The 18,925-nt window shown below is 51.9% G+C and overlaps 1 protein-coding gene across 1 annotated transcript in view; it reads right to left on the bottom strand.

Annotated features, from left to right (window-relative positions):
- The window catches only part of RASSF5 (Ras association domain family member 5), a 65,655-nt gene that overhangs the window by 33,064 nt on the left and 13,666 nt on the right, over positions 1 to 18,925 (bottom strand). Inside the window, 1 exon segment of the mRNA XM_040636537.1 lies at positions 8,057 to 8,181. Coding sequence (XP_040492471.1) covers positions 8,057 to 8,181 — 125 coding nt within the window.

Here is an 18,925-nt window from a genome sequence, read left to right as displayed (position 1 = left end):
CCCTCCCGGGTGTCTCCAGATGGGTCCCTGCCCCAGCTCACCGAGTACTCAGCACTCCCCTTTGAAGCCTCGCTGGCAACAAGTCCAGAATTGAGCTCGTTATGCCCTGCCTCCCCCTCCACCTGCTGCTTCACCGTTAGTAGTTCCCAGCTCAATGAATACCATGAAGGTAGATTACTGCAAAGCCTTCTAGTAGTTTCCTTTGTTTCCATCTCAGCCTTCTCCAAACTCCCCGCCCCGTTGTTGCCAAAGTCACTCTTCTATACTAAGATCTAATCAGGGATGTTCTTTCATAAAACCTTCTATTCGAATTTCAACTAACAGCTATTGAATAACTATTACTGTGTTGTATTATACTCATTACTCTGTGTCCAGCTCTCGTTGCTTATTCTTTCAGCCCTTCATTTAAGAAATATTTACCAGGCACCTTCTACGTGCAAGTACTAGACTAGGAGTTCAAATTCAGGCCTGAATAAGACGTAAGTCTCTGCCTCTCACCACGCACGTTCTAGTAGAACAGCATGAAATAAAAAGTTATGTAAGAGTTGCCAAGCTCGGGGCGCCTGGGTGGCTCAGTCGTTAAGCGTCTGCCTTCGGCCCAGGGTGTGATCCCACCATTCTGGGATCGAGCCCCACATCAGGCTCCTCCACTGGGAGCCTGCTTCTCCTCTCCCACTCCCCCTGCTTGTGTTCCCTTTCTCGCTGGCTGTCTCTATCTCTCTCAAATAAATAAATAAAATCTTTTTAAAAAAAAGTTGCCAAGCTCTTAGACTTTCCCAATCTCACTGGATCGGCACAACCCCGCAAGGAGGTTTTTTGCAGATGAGTAAACTGAGGCTCAGAATGGTTCATTTAACCAAGGTCATAGAGCAAGTACATGGTAGGATCTGATTTCAAACCCAGACCCCCCATGTCTGACAGCTTTCCATCGCAATTGTTGTCCTTCGTCCAACAACTCCTCCGTGCCTGCAGTGATGTTCCAAACTCCGGAGCAGGTCCTCAAGGCCCTTCAAGGCCCTTCCCAACCCGTGACGGCCAGCAGTTCATTCATACCCACCTCCAGCCACAAGGCAATCTCCCTCCTTCAGCTGCACAGAATTTGATTCATGTTCCCAGCAGCTGCCCTGCCCTCTTGTGGTTTGTTTTGCTGTTTTCTCCGCCTGTCAAAACCCCCAAGTCCTCCCCTCTTCCTGACACGTATTCACCGGACCACCCCCACCTTCCCCATGCTTTTCAGAGGCGACCTTTCCCAGATGTCCTTTCGGGGGAGTTGAACCTTAAGAATTCCATTCTCCATCCCCAGAGCAGCATTTTACAGCATTAAACCAGCTGTGCGGAGCCAAGGTCTCAATTTCTCGCCAGACGACTTCCTGTCATAAAAGGTAAGCGGCTACACACCACGTAGGTTAGACTCACAGGAGATTCACTTTCTCGCGGGTTCTAGCCCACACAGCACTTCTGTTGCTTGGCTGCTAGGCTAACAGCGCTTCCACTTAAAAACACTGAATGCAGTGAAATTAGCCCAGACCAAGAGGCAATGTCCTGAAGAGCTCCTGCCAGGTCTGACTCAGGCACAGGGAGTCTACCTTCTAACTGTCCTTTTCTCATCAGACTAGAGAATCACAACAGATGTTTCTGACCAACACCCCCCATCCCTCATCTGCCCCTCTCCAGGCAAGACCAGTTAGCCAGGGCAGTGTGAGGGTGAGACATGAACAATTCTCACACTATGACACATAGAAAGAGACCTCACTGCCTCCTCAGAGGCTCAGGACTGACCTGGCCCAGCCAGAGGCCATCTCAAGCAGCCACTGTTTCTTGGGTAGAAGTAGGGAGTGGGGCTGGGGGGAACACCGGGGAAGGTCTCCAGTACTTAAGGAATTCTAGAGAAATAAGTACTAGAGCTCTATCCCTCCTCAGAGCCAGGATCCAGGTGCCTCCTGGTTGGGAAGCCTTTCTGCTCTGCCTGATCAGAAACAAGCTTCATGGGTTGGCATGAGCTGGTCAGATAGGCCTTGGGGCAGCTCCTGTGAGAGGCGGCTGTCTAGCGGAGATGAATCACTGACAGCTTTGGCCAGCACTTCTGTCTTCTAGAGCGTGGAAGGAAGTCTGTGGAAGGTGGAGCGGCTGTCTCAAATGTAGCCAGAGTGGAGCAAGACAGCTGGGGACTGGCTCCTGCCTTTGGCACATGTGGGTGTGCTGGCAACAAATGAAATCAAATGGAATCATGAAATATATTCAATTAATCCAAAACAAGACAGAGGGGGAAAAAAAGGAACAAAGAACAGAAAGGCCAGACAGAAAAAAATAGAAAGATGATAGACTTAAAATCTAATTATATCAATAATCACATTAAATGCAAATGATCTAAATAATCCAGTTAAAGGGCAGAGATTATCCAATTGGATTTTAAAATAAACAAGATCCAACTATTTGCTGTCTACAGGAAATGACTTTTAAATATAAAGACACAAATAGCCTAAAAGTAAAAGGTTGGGTTGGTAAATATGCTCATGGTAATATAAAGAAAGCTGGAGTGGCTCGTATTAATATCAGACAGAGTAGATTGCAGAGCAAAGAATATTACCACGGAAAAAGAAGGTTACTTCATCATGAGAAGAGGTCAATTAATCAAGAGAACATAATAATCCTAAATGTTTATGTACTGAATAATGGAGCCTCAAGATTCAGCAAGATAAAACCATAAGGAGAAATGGCTAATTTGCAATTACAGTTGGACATTGCAATATTTTTCCCTCAATAACTGATAAAACAAGTAGAACACACGGTGTGCCTTAACAAATGTTAACCCCTGTTGTTATCAGTCACAATCCAATGTGATAAACCTTTGCCGAGCATTTCTGAGCAGACGCAGGACCCAGAATCCACGGAGAAGACTGCAGGTGTCCACAACAGGATGTGCTCCGGAGGCGCTCAGGGACAGACCCCGCCCCGGGACAGACCCCGCCCCCCAGGCTCCCCCGGCTTGCTTCTGGCTCCCCCGTGTGGTAGTTCTGGGTTCAGCACGGGGACTTTGGGCCCGCGGTTGGGGCAGGAGCGGCCAGGATTCTGGAAAGGCAGAGCCCTGGGTAGAGAGACGGTGGCGGGCCTGCGGGAGGGAGCACGGGGCCAGGAGCCAGGAAACTCAGCTCTCCACGCCAGCTGAATCACCACCGCACAGCGGCTGCAGGGGCTGACGGAGGTGATTCCAGCCGGGGCCCTGCTAAGGAGGGCTGGTGGGGGAGGGGGGGCGGGAGGGGGAGGGATGTGGCAGAAAGGCAGCAAGCCAGCACCCTGTGTGGCTGATCCACCCCGGAGCTTGGGAAGCCATCTGTCTGTCCCTTTGGTGGGTGGGGACAGGGTCTTGGTCTTTCCATCTATAGAGGGAGCAATACATAATTGGAAGTCTTGGAGCAAAAAAGTGCCCACCGACCACAAGGTCATAGAGCCCTGGTTTTAGGCCCAGGACAGTAGCCCATCTTTCTGGTAATTTGGAGAGTTGGCAGAGCCAGACCATGAAGGATTTCTGTGCTAGTCCAGATTTGGATTGATTTCGAGGGCCATGGGAAGCCACCACGGGTTTTCATCACAGGGGGGACAGGATGAACTCTCCAGTAGGGCCCTGGGAGGCACAGACACAGCCCCGGCATGCTACCTGGTGATACGTAGGCCTCGGTCTGCACTCGCTCTCACACACGTCTTCCCTGTGGAGCCTCATGACCACCCAGCACACCACCCACTTCTCAGAGGAGAAACCCAAGGCCCAGAGAACCAGGAGGCTTGCCCCGGCTCACGTATCAAGTATGCTGTCTACAGTCTGGATCAGAACCTAGTTCTTCTACCACCGAGAAGCTCTTTGCTTTCTTTAAGAAAATATTTATTGCTTAAAAAAAAAAAATTCTACCCTGGAAACAGATGAGAGCATCAGTTATTCCAACAGCACTGATGCAAACAGCAAAAGCTGGAAGTTGTTTAACTCTACCCCTTTGGACTCCTACCCACCCCCAAGGTGAAATCTTTTCTGTGGTTTGCCGGGTGGCGTCCAAGCCATCGCTTCGCACTAACACACACATACGTACATGTGCAAAATACAGATAGGCTTGTCCTGTCGGTACTGTGGGGTGACTTGTTTTCACTGCGCACTATTCCCCACAGTGCACACAGATCCAGCTCTCCTTCGATGAGTGCCTTAACATTGGCTCCAACGGCTGGACTTCTCTTTCCAGCTAGCCGGGCTCTCTCCGCTGCTCACAGCATCCTGTAGGCAGCGGCTGGACCCAGGGCCCTGGTCATCGAAGCACCCACGACCTAAGACACTAGCCTCCATTCGCAGCATTTCCCACTGACGGCACCTGCAAGGATTTTAGAGCCGTGCCTGGCCCAATAGACATGTGTGGAAGGAATCTGAGGCAGTCCTCAGAAACACATTGTTCTTTTCATTTTAGAGATTAAGTATTAATTGAATATGCGTCAGGAAAAAAAAAATCCTCCATATATCAAACCAGTGATTCGAGGGTTTTCAAAATTTTCTTTAACATGCGTTTTATTGAAGTTTAAGAAAATAAACCTATTTAAAGAGAAATGTTAAGTAAATAGTAGCACAGGGGGAACGTGGGTATGGCCAGGCTCCCAAGTGTGGAAAGTACCTGAGTGAGGTTTGGGAACCGCCGAGGGAGGGGCCGGGCTGTGCAGCCAGGAGTGGGGGATGCTGGCAACCAGGTGAAGGGGCAGGGGGAGGGGGAAGGAACCTGCAACCGGCAGCCGGCAGCCGGCAGCCCGCAGCCGGCTCAACCCCTGGCTGTAAGTGATTGGAGTGGAAGGAAGAGTGCTTGTGTTTTTTGCTTGTCCTCTGCACATCTGATGTACCGAGACTAGAGGCAGAGCTGCCAGGACCCCCACCCCCACCCCCCGGGCTGCCCTGGGTTCTGAGAATCAACAGTTGGGGCCAGGAACTCCCACTCCTGGGGGCCGCTTCCCAAAGGGCAATGAAAAGTGTGGACAAACTGGCAAACTCGCAGGCCACTGTGAGGGCACTGGGGAGGCCCTGAGGGCTTTTTTTTTCCACCAGAGGAGCAACTTGAAGACCCCCTGAAGTACAAGGTCACTGGGATGTAAGTGCCCCATAAAGGAGCCATAGCCATGTCAGCAGCTTTTCGTGGTGTTCGGCCAGTGCCAACAATGTTCTCTAGCAATCAGGCTTCAGATGAAGAAGGGGTCTGGGGTGCACATAGAGATTTGCTAGGTCAATAATGGTGCCCAAGGAAAAAGTCGCATGTCACAGACCTTAGAAATCCCCAAGGAGAGACTCGAGAAGCACCAGTTTTGTGGTGGAGACAGCACAGGCAGCGGCCTTCCTCAGTTTCCCCGCTTTGGAAACTCACAGGGCCTTGTGAGTTTGCAGCCAGGGGCTCAGAGCCCATCTCTGCCCCTGCCCCACGCTCCCGCCCCCTCTCCCTCCCTCTGGGCCTCCCTCGGCCATGGCAGAGAGAAGGCAGCCAGAAGCTTGGGATTGCTCCTTTTCAAAGGTGGAGGCCAAAAACTTGTCTACGGGGTGATCTCAACCACGTTTTGAAAAATGTATGAATGTACGGGCAGAAAATACAAAAATATTAACAAACAGTCGTCTCCTCCGGATGGAGGAATATCTGGGATTTTTCTTTTCCTTAAAGAGTGGAGAGGAGAAAGGACATCAAGCCAAGACCGCCCAGCTGCTATATGCCCCCCACACTAGCTGAGCTCAGAGGGGGCCACAGCAAATCCCCCCAGGAAGATGGCACTGGCGCATGAAGCTAGCTCAGCCCAGTGTCAAGGTGAAAGAAAGCTCCATCCTGGTATTTAACTGAAAATCAAGTCAAGGCGGAAATCAGCACAAACAAGCTTTTGAGAAAAGGGGAGTGAGCCTGGAGCAGGGCCCAGGTTTTATTGATAGAAGGCTAGGTCCTGCCCTAGCTGTGCTGAAGCATGCAGTCAGGCCTGTCCAAGGCAAACATAACAGCCTGACCCAGCCGGCCAGGCACAAAGCCCACTCCAGGCCGTTCGCGGCTGGGGGCCGTTCGACACCCACGGGGGACTCTGGGATCCTTCCAGGTGGTTCTATATGGCTCCTTATATGGGTCAGTGGTGGATCTACTCTAGACACAGCCTTGATTCAGCTTGCCAGAGGGTTCTGAGGTTGAGTCCTCTTCCCAACAGAGGAAAAGGGGCCACTCTGCTTCCAAATACTCAGACTTGGAAGCCCGTTTGCTGTTGACATCCCAAGCGGAGGCGAGGTATAGAGCAAACTCCAGGGCCTGCCCTGGGGCCTTCCACCCACCCCACCTGGGGCCTGGCTAACCGGCTCCAGGAAAGGGTCTCTCAACCTCCACGCTGTTGATGTTTTGGGCCAGATAATTCTTTGTTGCGGGCCTGTCCCATGTCATGGAGGGCATTCAGCAGTATCCCTGGCCTCCCCCACTGGATGCCAGAGGCATCACTCCAGTTGTGACAACGAAAAATGTCTCCAGAAATTGATTTTTAGGAAATTCTGCTGTACGGTGTACTATGTAACCTCCCTCCTCCGTCTTGTAAGGAAAACCTTCAGCAAAATTCTGCATCATTCACCAGGGTTTGGGAGGTCAGATTTGTCTCTCTTTCCTCCTCAGCCCTCGTGGGGCGAGGCCCTGCCAAGAGGCCCAGCTACCTTCAGGCTACACTATAAAAAGTTACTATTCCAAAGTGTGTGGAGGGTGCACAGAATTTTTAAGATACGGATCTTAGAATCGATTCAATCTCTTTCTTATAAAAACATACATCATATTTGCTTTCTAGCAATGCTTCCTAGTGGGAGAGAAAGGGGTGGGGGGAACCGCAAGAAGGCTGATGACACCCAAAGGCACATCAGGTGACTACTGTGGACGGCTAGTCTCGGGCGTTGGGGCCGACTTGGGATTTCCCAGGGCCACTGGCATTCTCTTCAGGAAATAACCGGTCATTCAGCACCTATATTGTCTGTCACAGCACCCTGAGCTTTGCTTATTTGTTTAAAAATCTCATTCCCCTGCTCTGCAGCAAGCACAGGGAGGCCAGGGGCCATGTCTGTTCCCCTCATCACTAAGTCTTTGGCATTCCTGGGCCTGGCACATGGTCAACCTTTAAAACATAGTTGCTAAATGAATAAATGAATGATATCTGGGGACACACCTTACTTCCTTGACCAGCAACCATGGACTCATACATTAAGGATCAGATCAAATGTCACCTCCTCTGGGAAGCCTTGCCAGATTTCTCCCAACAGAAACAAGTGCCTCCTGTATTCAAAACACTTGATTCATACTTTTACTACAAATGCATCACGGTATATACCATTTGGTTGTATTCTGCCTCCCCTGCCAGAATGTAAGCTCTCTGTGGAGAAGAACTGGGATGTATCATTTGTGATCCCCACTCTCACCAGTGCTCGGCACCCAGGGGATACTCAATAAATGCTTGTTCAATGCCAGAATCAAAAAACGTTCTCCTGCCTCCATTCCAAATCCTACACATCAAAGTTTGGACACATCCTGGTTCAAGTGCCTGGGCAAAACCCAGAACCAGGAGCTACTCTGGGCATCAATTCCCTGGTTCTTTAACACAAGGAAAGAATATCTATGGGCCTTCTGAAGTTGAATCTAGATTGGCTGCCTGATTGGCAGTGGGGATGATATGCTTGAGGAGTCCACCCAACATCCCCGCTGCCCCAGGGCTGTCAGTCTTCAAAGGACCTTTGGGAGCCTTCTCTCCTTCCTGCCCTCAACTATACCCACACTTCTGGCTGGGAACCCCAGGCCGAAGGAGATCCTGTGCTTGGAGAGACCTAATGAGGACTTCTGACTATCCGCCCACTTCTCTGTGTTGCTGTTTCCATTCCATTTTCCCATTCCCTTGAAAAGGGGTGTGTCTGGCCAGAAGGGGACAGCATCCACCATGTGTGGAATATTCATGCCACCTCCCACTGACCAGAGCTCATGGGCAAAGAAAGTGGAGCTGAGGATACCAGCAGAAGCCGTTCCCACGCTGGTCCTTGAGCTTTGCTGCCTACCTGGCTGAAGATCGGGGGGAGGGTGCTTTCTGGAGACGGTCTGTCCTGGGATGCGCCTTCCTCCTGCCGACCGCAGTCCAGCTGGATCAGGTTACGGCACTCCGGGTGGCAGGTGAATTTACAGTCTGCAGTGGAAGAACCACGGGGGGGGGGGGGGTAGGAGTCAGGCAGGATCCTGTCCACTTCCACCCAGAGAAACACCCCGGAGACTGTGTTTAGCTCCAGGAAGGAAGAACGTGCAGGAGAGACGCGGAGGGTGGGAGAACAGCTCGATGCCACCAGGGATGGTGAGAGTGAACTCGTGTTTTACACGTTGGCAAACTGTTTTCACCTCCATTATCTTGTGTGACCTTGCAATCATTTTGTTGCCACTTCAAAGGCAGGGAATTGGGGTCTAGGGACCTTAGGGACTTTCTCAAGGTCAGATCATCTGACTTTAGGCTGGTGCTCTTTCTACTAATTTACATTAATCACCGGGGGTGATGGATCCCTGGAGAAAGACCGCTTTTCTGGGCCTCATTGTGCCCATCTGTAAAATACAGGTAATAGCTTCCCTGCCCGGTGCACAGGGAGGTTTATAGTTCCAGGGGAGAACAGGTCTTAACAAATAAAAGTGCCTCTAGGGACAGAGGCATTATCATCCACAGGAAGGGCTGCTACCTGTCTCTGACCCTGCCCCAGCTAGAAATGTGGAGGTGGCTTCTCTAAGCTGCTGGAAGGGCCTACAGACAACATCCCACAGCAGGTGCCCCATGGGAAAGCATACGTTTCATAGACAACGTTCATTTCCATGGAGGCAGGACTTAATCTCCAGGGCTGAAGAGAGCCTTGGCACTACTCTGGAGGCAGGGAGACCAAGGCTCAGAGGGGTAAAGCGAGTTGCCCAATGACACACAGCTCCATGGCAGAGGCCTTCACGGGAGGCAGCGAAGCTCGGCCAGGCAAGGGAGAGAACGTACTACGGACGGCGGGAGTGAAGCGAAGGCTGGCAGCAAAAGAAATCCGTGCCAGGCCATCAGCAGGCAAAATGCTCAGATTTGTCCAGGTTTGAGGTGGGGTTCCCTCAGAGAGCTTCCTGGCCAGCTGGGGTCACCCGTCCTGGAGGTGCCACAGCTGAGCTGGAAGACCCACCGGGTAGGGTGCGGCTGCCTCCTGAGAGGACCGGCTTCCTGGGCAACCAGGTGTGCCCGGACGAGCTGGTGTGGGTAGGGTTGGTGGCAGGGGACACGACAGCCCGCACTTGTTTGGATGACCTGGGGACAAGGGGGCCACTTTTGGCTGATAAGAGCTCAGGGTGCTGACGCTCTTTTCCTTCCTTGTAACAAGCTCCAAAAACCAAACACATTTGGACTCTTCTTTTGAAAGCTGCTGTAACACACTCCATTCCATCCCAGGGGTGGGTCTCCTCTTCTCCCACTCTTTTGGGGAGTTTTGGTGGGAGACCTTTACTCACTCCAGCTGCCCTCTTCCTTTATACCCCCAAAGGTGAGCACCGGGGCCACATTCCTCACACAGGTTTTCCCACGAATGTCTGCCCGGAAGCACTCTCACAAACGCGGGGACACACAGAGATTCCAGAACCCCACAGCCATCTGACTCAATGGCCTGACGCTCTTGGCCACCTTTCTAGGATGGCATTTAGGAGCTCTCCGTCTTATCACCCTCATGCCCAAAGGCCACCAATGTGTCCTCCTTCAGACCCCCACCCTTGTTTAGGCCTTCCTGGCTCTCCTCCATAGAAGCCTTCCCTCACCTGGGGACGGAATGGTGAAGCCATTGTCTGAGGTCTGCACCCCACACCTCCAAGTGCCCACATGCATTTCTGCCCCCCCCCCCCCCCCCCCCCCCCGCCGCCACCAGTAGGAGATCTCTGCCTGGCACAAGGATAGCCTCACGTCTAGTGGGGTGAACGGTACAGGAGGATATGCGGGCCAAGCTTCGCTTGCCCGCAGTGCCCAGAAGTGCTAGGGCTTTGATAAGGCAGTACGGGGGCCAGAGCCCATACAGAGGAGTATTGTTCCAGGACTCCGGTCCTTGGACACACCTGTACAGCCTCTGGCAGAGTGCTGAGCGATGAAGAATGCCCCAGGGATGCCAAGTGGAAACAAGGAAGAGAAGGAAGGACTAGAAGCTCTAACTTTACAACAAGCAAGAGCTGCCCCCAACTCACAAATGGAAAAGCGTCTCGAGACAGGAGGAGGTCTTCCAGTCTCTCCTTTGAACTCCTGGTCCCACTGACACAGGCTCTGTATGTCCCTCTGTGCATCCAATTCTCTCATGTTCTGTCTGTCTCTCTGCTCTGTCTCTCTGATACACACAAACACAGACACACCCCCTGAAAACAGCACCAAAACCTCAGAAACTTTTTTTTTTTACAGTCCCGATGCTGAGCTGTACAGAACTAGGGAACAGAAGACTCCAGGAAGAGTATTTGGGGATTTCATAAAAAGCACATTTGAGCTCCAATGACTTTGTTCCATCAGACCGTGTAATCACAGAAGCACAAAACCACCGAAGCACGTCTTGATACTTCCAGGCCCCGGAGATGCTAAGCCCAGGGCTTTTCGACCGGCAGACATGAACCAGAGCCCCCATGCCCTTCTCGGAACACAGAAGCAAGCCCCGCCAGCCACAGCCAGTAGCCTGCAGGCCCGATGTGCTCCTTGTGGAGAGATCCACGGAGATTCCAAAGTCGGGTCGCGTTCCCCTGGGGTCCGGTGGGTGACCCCTGCAGGCCATCTTTCCCTCAAGACAGCTCATCATGGGGTGCCGCCCAGCCAACTCCTCGGTGCCATCGCCCTCCACAGCCTTCAGCTGGTGCTCAATCCGGACACGCAAAGGGAGGGGCCCCTGGCTGGCACAGGGCCACATAGGCCCCCTGGAACGGCTCAGCCTTCCCTGAACAGCCGGCACCACCATCTTTGGCAACAACTCCCATGTCTTGCACACAAACCTCCCCACGCCTCAGGGTGAGGAGGAGTAAGACAGGACCTCTGGGGAAGTCAGGCTACCTGGGCAGACAGGACACACATGTGAAAAGATAACGGGTAAGACAGCACAGAGCAGGGCCTGACTGTCCAACAGTTCCAGGAAGCCTGCCTGTTCAGGGGACAGAGACCCCTGCCAGCCACAGCAGTCAGGGAAGTTTTCTCAGTGAAGGAGGCTCTGGGGAGCTTGAAGAACGGACCAGATCCCAGAAGACTCCTATCCCCGCATCGTGGGGCCAAGAGGGGGCAGGGAGCTCTGACACCACAAAATAGATAGTCTGAGGATCTCCCCAAGCAGAGGGAGCAGAGATCAGGGAGCAACATTCCTAGGTTCTAATCGAAGTATCTTAGGGAGAACTGGCATTTCTTGACCTTAGTGTTGTCATCTATAAAATAGAATTATTATCCCTTCCTTCCGGTCCCTTCCAGCTCTAACCTCTGGCCCCTTTCCTGGGGGATATTTTGAGGAGAATAACTGTGCCTCCAGGTCCTGGAAGAGGGGCCTGTGGAAACAGAGGGGCGAACCGTAAGGAGAAATGGTGGAGACAAATCATAAGAGGGGTCCTTCTCCAAGGAGGGACCCCTGAGCCAGGATGGAGAGGGAGTTGTTGGGGCCCACGCTCACCACCCAGACTGCATTCGTTTCCCAGTTCTTGTAACAAAGTACCATGAACTAGTGGCTTAAAACAGAGATTTATTTGGGTTTGGAAAGCTGCGAGTCTGATAAGGAAACGTCAGGCCCTTTCACCCCAGAGTTGCATACAAGACCCTAAGATAACGTGGAGCTCTCTACTTAACTCCCTCTGAGGCCAAGGCATGGGGTGAGGGCGGAGGCTGGCACCCGGGATAACAGCCGGGTTTGCAGCGAGCCCACAAGCCCCCCTCACAGTCACTCTGGGGTCAGTGAAGAACAGCTTCTCGACCTGTATGGCCAAAGCCACTTCTGAGGCCCACGGGGGAAGCATGACAGCCTCTGAATCTAGGAGCCCCGTGACCATTCTCTGGGCACCCCAGGCCTACTTGGAGAAGGTCAACCTCAGAACGAACCTTTCTACCTGCCCCTTTCTGCCTTCAGGTCCCCGGCCTATACTGTGGTGTAGTGGCAAGAGAATGGACTTAGAGGTAGACCTGGCCTTCAGTCACACTCAACCAGCTCCATGACCTTGGGTAAGTTACTGAACTTCTCTGGGCATTAATCTCAACTCTACAAGGGGAACGAGCCAGCTCATAGAGCTACCATGAGGATTTAGTGGGGTTCTTGACGCAGAGCACTGCATAGGGGGCCCTCGGTCAACGTTCCGCCCCCTCACCCAGCACTGTCCTGCCAGGCAGACGCCTCGCCCCACTAAGCTCCTGGTGGGTGATCTGTAATCTCGCCAACCTGCCTCCAGCCAGTCATTTCAAAGCAACACACAAGTGGCTTTTAGTTTTAAAATAATTTTGTTCTGAGACAGTACAAACAAAAACAAAAACAAAAACAAAAGGGCACTGGAAAAATACAGTGTTAACATAAGTTAACCTAACATAAAAAGCAGAAGTCAGGGCTGTCCTGGTCCCCCAGAGCAAGTCAGTGGGGAAAGTCTCCAGTATCAGGGGTCCCTTCTCAGACCTCCTCAGGACACTTCAAGGGTCCCCCATTCTTGCACTGGGAGTCACTCCACACAAGCCTCTGGGCTGGACCAACTGTGACCACTCAGAGACCACCCAGATGGCCTCCAACACTACTGCACCTGTCTGTCCTGCTCCCCCACCTGCAGTCCCCCACCCCACACACACCCTCACCCTGCAGCCTCAAGCCTGCCTGCTGCCCTGGCCAGGAGCGCCCCTCCCCATGTCGCCCCAAGATTTCCCCTTAGACCGCAGGCCCTCTTTCAAAGGACCCACAGGTTAATGGACCCTCAGCAACACTGCCCCCCAAGTCTCCAGCCGTGCTCTGGGCCCTGCTCAGTGTTTGAGAGGACCAGACACTATTAAACATTCAGAAAGGGCTTGGTACGAACTAGATAAGTGACCAGAGTAAGGGGGGTGCTCTGCCTTTTGCCAAAGTGGAGAGGCCACAGTGTGAGCGCTGAACTGATCCCAGGCTAGTGTCCCCTGTGCCTCGGTAGCAGTATCTGCCTCGCAGGGTTGCCAAGAGAACTCAATGAGGTACTTAGGTGAAAGAATTCAATATATATTAACTATTCTTATTAACTGGCCCAAACCCAAGATCTCACCAGTGGCCACAGCATCAGGCATTCTCATTCCAGAAGCCTGTCTGTGCAAATCCTGTCCGGGCCCACTGACCTTCCTCCAGACCTCCACTGAGTCCTGAGGCAAAAAGTCCCGAAGCATCCTCAGACCTTCGCTGAACCCCTATTCTCCAGCAAGGGAGGCCCCAGGGCTCGGCTCCCTGCATAAGTGAGGTGCCAGGTGGACATGGAGCCAGCCTGGTGAGGGGCCACCCTGCCCTACCTCAGAGAGGCGCCTCTGTCCACCCCTGGATGGCTCCCTTCCCTTCCTTCCTCCCCACACCCCTCCAATACTTGAACTTCGAAAATCTTGCTCAGGTTTTAAAAAAGAAAATTGTTAACCAAGTTGATACTGTCCAGGATGAAAGAGGAATTGGGTAAATGAGAAGGTTCTTACCTAATTGATGATACTAATTTCCTACAGTAATTCATCCTGAGCGTATATTTATTTGTATTTAAATATCTCTTCACTAAAACGTTCATCCCATGGTTGTTTATGACAACACACTACTAGAAATACCCCATATCCACCTACAGGGGCCAGCTACAGTTATGATAGTTTTAAAAATATATACTATTTAGCCATTATAGATAAAGTAGGTTGATATCGGTGAACATGGAAAGACGTCCACAAACATATCATTGAACAAAAAAGGTTTTGTCCTATGGTCCTAATTATATTAAAATACACACGTGTCTATACACATTGTTCAGAGAGCCACCTGGAAGTAAGATGACATGCTTGCTCGGAGGGATGGAATTTCAAGTGTTTTACCTTTCTGCATAGTTGCTAAGTTTTTACAATGAACATATATTCTTTGTTAATGGGGAAAATGCCACAAAAAAGGAACAAAGAAAACTCATGTGCCCACCTATGTGCACGCCAGATGCTTAAATACGTGATCTCACAAAATCAGTTCTACGTGGTAGGACACGTTGCTTTCCCTAGTTTTAAAAATAGACTTTATTTTTTGGAGCCGTTTTAAGTTTGACACAAAATTGAGCGTAAGTATTCAGAGACTTTCCGTAGACTTCTCACCACCCCCTCGCCAAAATCCACTATGAGCAGCCCCCACCAGAGTGGCACATTTGTTCAACTGCTGTGGGCACATCGTTACCCAGAGCTCTAGCTTCCCTTAGGGGTCAGTGTGGTGGCATACCTCGATGAGTTTGGCAAGTGTGTAATAATATGGATCCATAATTATATTATTGTCCGGAGTAGCTTCATTGCCCTAAAAATCCTCTGTGCTCCACCTGTCCATCCCTCCCACTCCCTCACACCTGCCAACCACTGATCTTTTCACTGTTTCTGTAGCTTTGCCTTTTCCAGAATGTCATCTAGTTGGAACCATACGATACGGAGCCTTTTTGGGTCGGCTTCTTTCACTTAGTCACGTGCATTTGAAGTTCCTCCATGTCTTCTCATGGCTTGACAGCTCATTTAGTGCTGAAGAACATTCCATCGTGTGGCTGGACCACTAGCTTCTCTGTCCATTTTCCCCCACCGAAGGACATTTTGGTTGCTTCCCGGTTTTGGCAATTACGAGTAACGCTGTTATAAACGTCGTCCACCTGCGGGTTTTTGTGTGGACGCAGGTTTCCAGATCCTTCGGTCTACTCCAAGTTTAGGGATGAGGACACCAAGATCTAGAGGGGTGAAGAGACTCACTGAAAGCCTCCTAGCGAGTCAGCCGCAGAGCTGCATGAAGATTCACCACACCTGGCTGCTTCTCACTAGCCCTGTTTTCTGGGAAACCGTTCCTCGGAGCCATCCTCTTCACTTGGTCCTGGTGCCCCTATCCTGTGCTACTTGAGGCCAGGGTGGGCTTCATCAGAGCTGGGGCGTAGGGTGGTCCAAGCCCAGAAAACAGTGTGAGTCAAAGGAATTTGAACGACAAGTGTGTTTTCCCTCTGCCCCAGCAGGGAATGGCCACAGCATCCCTCCGTGAGGTCTCCACCTCGTCCGGGGAAGCGTCCTTCACAGTTTCAGCCCAGCCCAGCCAAGCCACTCAGCCTGGGAGCTCCGGACCCCGCCCATCCTGTCCGCCTGCTCTGGACCGACGCTCCAGACATGGCCCCTTTGTCTCCGGGATGCCACGACTGGGAGACACTGAACCATGGGCACCAGCTAGCGGGTCTTGCACTGAGATCCCAGCACAGCTTTACCAGAGAGGCTAGCTCATCAGCCACGGTCAGGCTCCCCAAGCAGGGGGCTCTCGGCCTCCCCCCACTCAAAGAGGCCCAGCCTCTGCCCCTCTGCTGTCCCTGACACCACAACAGAGCCGACAGCCTCTTCACGTAGAGCGATGAGCACAGCAGGAAAGCAAGCAGAATGGGCACCGGGCTCCCAGCACCCGCCTTAGATCACGAGGGACCCTGAAGCGCGCTGTGTGCCGTGCATGAGGAGGTCTTTGAGAAGAGGCGCAGGGGATGGAGCCCCTCATCAGGAGCTGGGGAATGGACAGAATCTGGCCCCCAGAGGCCCACAGATCCGGGTTTGAACCCAAACTCTGCTTCTAATTGAGCACGAGATGCCCGGACAATTTACCTAACCACAGTCAAATAGAGAATTGATTTAGGCTCAATGCAAAACGGAAGTAGTCATGTCTTCCTAGCCAGCAGATTTGTTGCCAAAATTAAAGAGAACGTAGACAAAGGATCCAACACTGCCTGGCACATAGTAGGTGCTCAATACATGGGAGCCGTCATCTTTGACACGATGGGATTCCTGAGTGTGGGCGCTCGGCCTCAGCGTGTGATGCTAGCCAAAAACCTCTCTGCTCTGGGGCCCTCTCCCAATGTGTTACAGTGAGAAGAGCCATGCAACTTTCCAGGGAGTTCCTCCTACCTGCTCCAACCGCCCTCCTGCCCTGCTGTTGATGGGCCCAGAGGAGGAAGGCAGGGACCTGAGAGGGGGAGTTGTATTGAGGGTGGGAAGGTAGAGAGACTGCGATTTGTCAAGCTTGGAGCCCTGCAGCAATTGGCAACATCAGCACTGTCTATACACTTCTCTTACTCCTGGCTAAGCTCCTAGTGAGAGCGGTGCAAGGGAGTGGAAACTCCCTGCTCGTGGGGTCAGGCAGCCAGCTCGGGACATCTGCATCTCTGTGTTTCCAGGAAGGCCCTCAACCCCAACCCTGTTGAGACCATATACTGTAATTTCTTGTCTCGGAGGATAGGCCACCCCTGAGAGTACTCAGCACCCCCCACCCTAGCCTGGACGGTCTGGAGACACACAACCACTCCCCACCCCCACTACACAATCCAAATCCCAATCCAACACACACACACCCCACGGAATGTGCCAGAAAGCAAGCCAGGAAGCCAGCAGGAAGGGCCGATGTAGTGGTAGGGGAGCGACCTGGAAGCCAGGCCCACATCCCAGGTCAGAGACTGTGGGCAGGTCCCTCCCAGACAGGGCAGGTGGGCAGCTGGGTGCTCCGAGGCTGCGTCTCTGTGGGAAGAGCCGAGCAGAGACACGCCTGAACGTGCTCGGGCCTGGATCAGACGTGCAGTTCCCATGCAAAACAGAGGGCTGGGGCGGCGGGCTTCATGGGAAGCAGGATCCCCCAGGCCTGGCATGCTGACGAGAGAGTGCACCAGAGGTTGGGGGATGCTGGGACGCCTCGGTTGAACTGAGGACGCAAGGCCTCCCCAAGATCCTGGTCTCCACCCTCTCCCAAAGTGACTGGATAGGTTTGGCGTGTGGCAGGGCTGGGTGGGGTTGACAACGTGAGTTTTGAGTGACACTTTTGTACTGAAGGGAAGGGCAAAGAGTCCTGCCCTGTTGCTCAGGGACCAAAGCAGATTCTAAGATTCTTTCTGGGACCTTGGTTGCTAGGCCTCATGTATCAGTTGTTTATGCCCGAGCCTGGCTTCTCCCCGGACTCATCCCCTGCTGGCCTGGCAGACACTGGGTGCCCAGGCTAGCCTGCAGAGGCACAGTCCTGCCCGGTGTGGGTGGGTGTGGGTGGGTGTGCCTCTCGGGCGGGCCCATTAGTCATCTATCTCCAACACAACCGCACACCCCGAGGCCAAAAGCACCCACAAAAGGAAGGCGCCGCGGCCAGGCCAGGCTGGGGGTGTGGGCTGGGGTATGGGGGAGGAGCAGGTGTGGTGAGGGAGGGCAGGACAGTTCACAAGTTCAGACAGACGATGCAGGAAGTGAGGGAAGCGTCAGACGGTGCCCTCCCTGGGCCTGGCGAGGCGGGGAGGGGGGTGGGCCTGGCCACAGCGTACCGTTCCCACAAGGCCTGTTTTATGCCACTTAATCTTTGGGGGTGCTTGCACCCTGAAACATATCTGCATGCCCCATGTCCTGTGTATACACGTCTATAATACACCACTAATAGGGTTGAGCCATTTTTAACAACGCATGTTTCAACCATAGCTGGTATTAACTGGCTCCCTGCTGGGACAACTGACTCCAGAATGCTCCCTCCAGCTCTTCGGCCCCCACCCCCTGGTTTTTACTATATTATTTACACTTCCGATGTTCATAACATTGACACCCTATTGCAGCCAGAATTCCCACAGTCATCTACAGTTCGTGGTACTTTTAAATCGATTCAGTCTTTTTACAACAGCGAAACTATTTTTTCATTTATTCTTTTTTTTTCATTTATTCTAGTTAATCTTTTGGCCGACCAAAATTTTTTTGGTATCATATTTGTTATCACACGCACTATGTTTCCCAAGAACGCTTCCAGCATCTTGAAGAGCTGCACCCCTATTATCCTTGAGTAGGGCCGCAGCACCCAGGCTTTCATCCAGCGGTTTCTTGGTGACAGTGGCGGCTGAGAGGAGAGGTGGATGAAGAAAAGAGAAGGGGGCGAGTCTGCAGGCCCTCAGTGTGATATCACAGAGCATCTCTGAGAATCCCCCCCACCCTTGGACAATAGTAGTAAGAGGTGATACATTTGGGGGAAATGTTGAAGTAAATGATTTCAGGTGGGGGCCCAGGGTGGGAAAGCTAAATGGGTCTCATCCTTGGTGTGCGAGGGTCTGTAGATTGTCATCTGGACTGTCTGACACCATATCCAAAGAAGTTCAAGTTGAATTTAGGGTACGGCCGGACAGACAGACATGCAAAGATATGGCCCCATTTTTCAACAGGGGCGATTAGAGCATGTGCACCCATCAGGACACAGGTGCTCAGAGAGCCACAGAGAGAATATTAAACCTTTCATATAGTTATGCCCCTGTCTTTCCACATAAACCTAGTTATTAGTTTTTCATGTGCACATGCATGCATTCGCTCAACATGTATTTTTGGAGGGCCTTCTAGGTGAACCACTGTTCTAAGGGATAGCATGTTATATCCAAAGACTTTCCGTAATAGGAACAAGTGGATGAAAGAGAAAAAAATATATATATACACACATGACATATTATATATATATATATATATATATATACATATATATACACACATTTTTTCCAGTATAGATATGTCCTATTTTGATTACCACCATGGAAAAAAATAAATTCTATTGCCAGAGCACCTTAAGAAAAGAAAAAATGTATATATTTTAAAACATTGTAGGCAGCTGGGTTCAAGGGAGTTTTACAAATAGTAACAGGTCCGTGGTATCCAAGCCAGTGTGGAGCTGCCAGATGCCCTCTCGGCTTCAGACCTGCTCAGAAGGGGC

The sequence above is a fragment of the Ursus maritimus genome, unplaced genomic scaffold (assembly GCF_017311325.1).
Source record: "Ursus maritimus isolate PB19 unplaced genomic scaffold, ASM1731132v1 scaffold_2, whole genome shotgun sequence".
NCBI lineage: Eukaryota > Metazoa > Chordata > Mammalia > Carnivora > Ursidae > Ursus > Ursus maritimus.
This window is presented reverse-complemented; position numbering and strand designations above follow the sequence as displayed.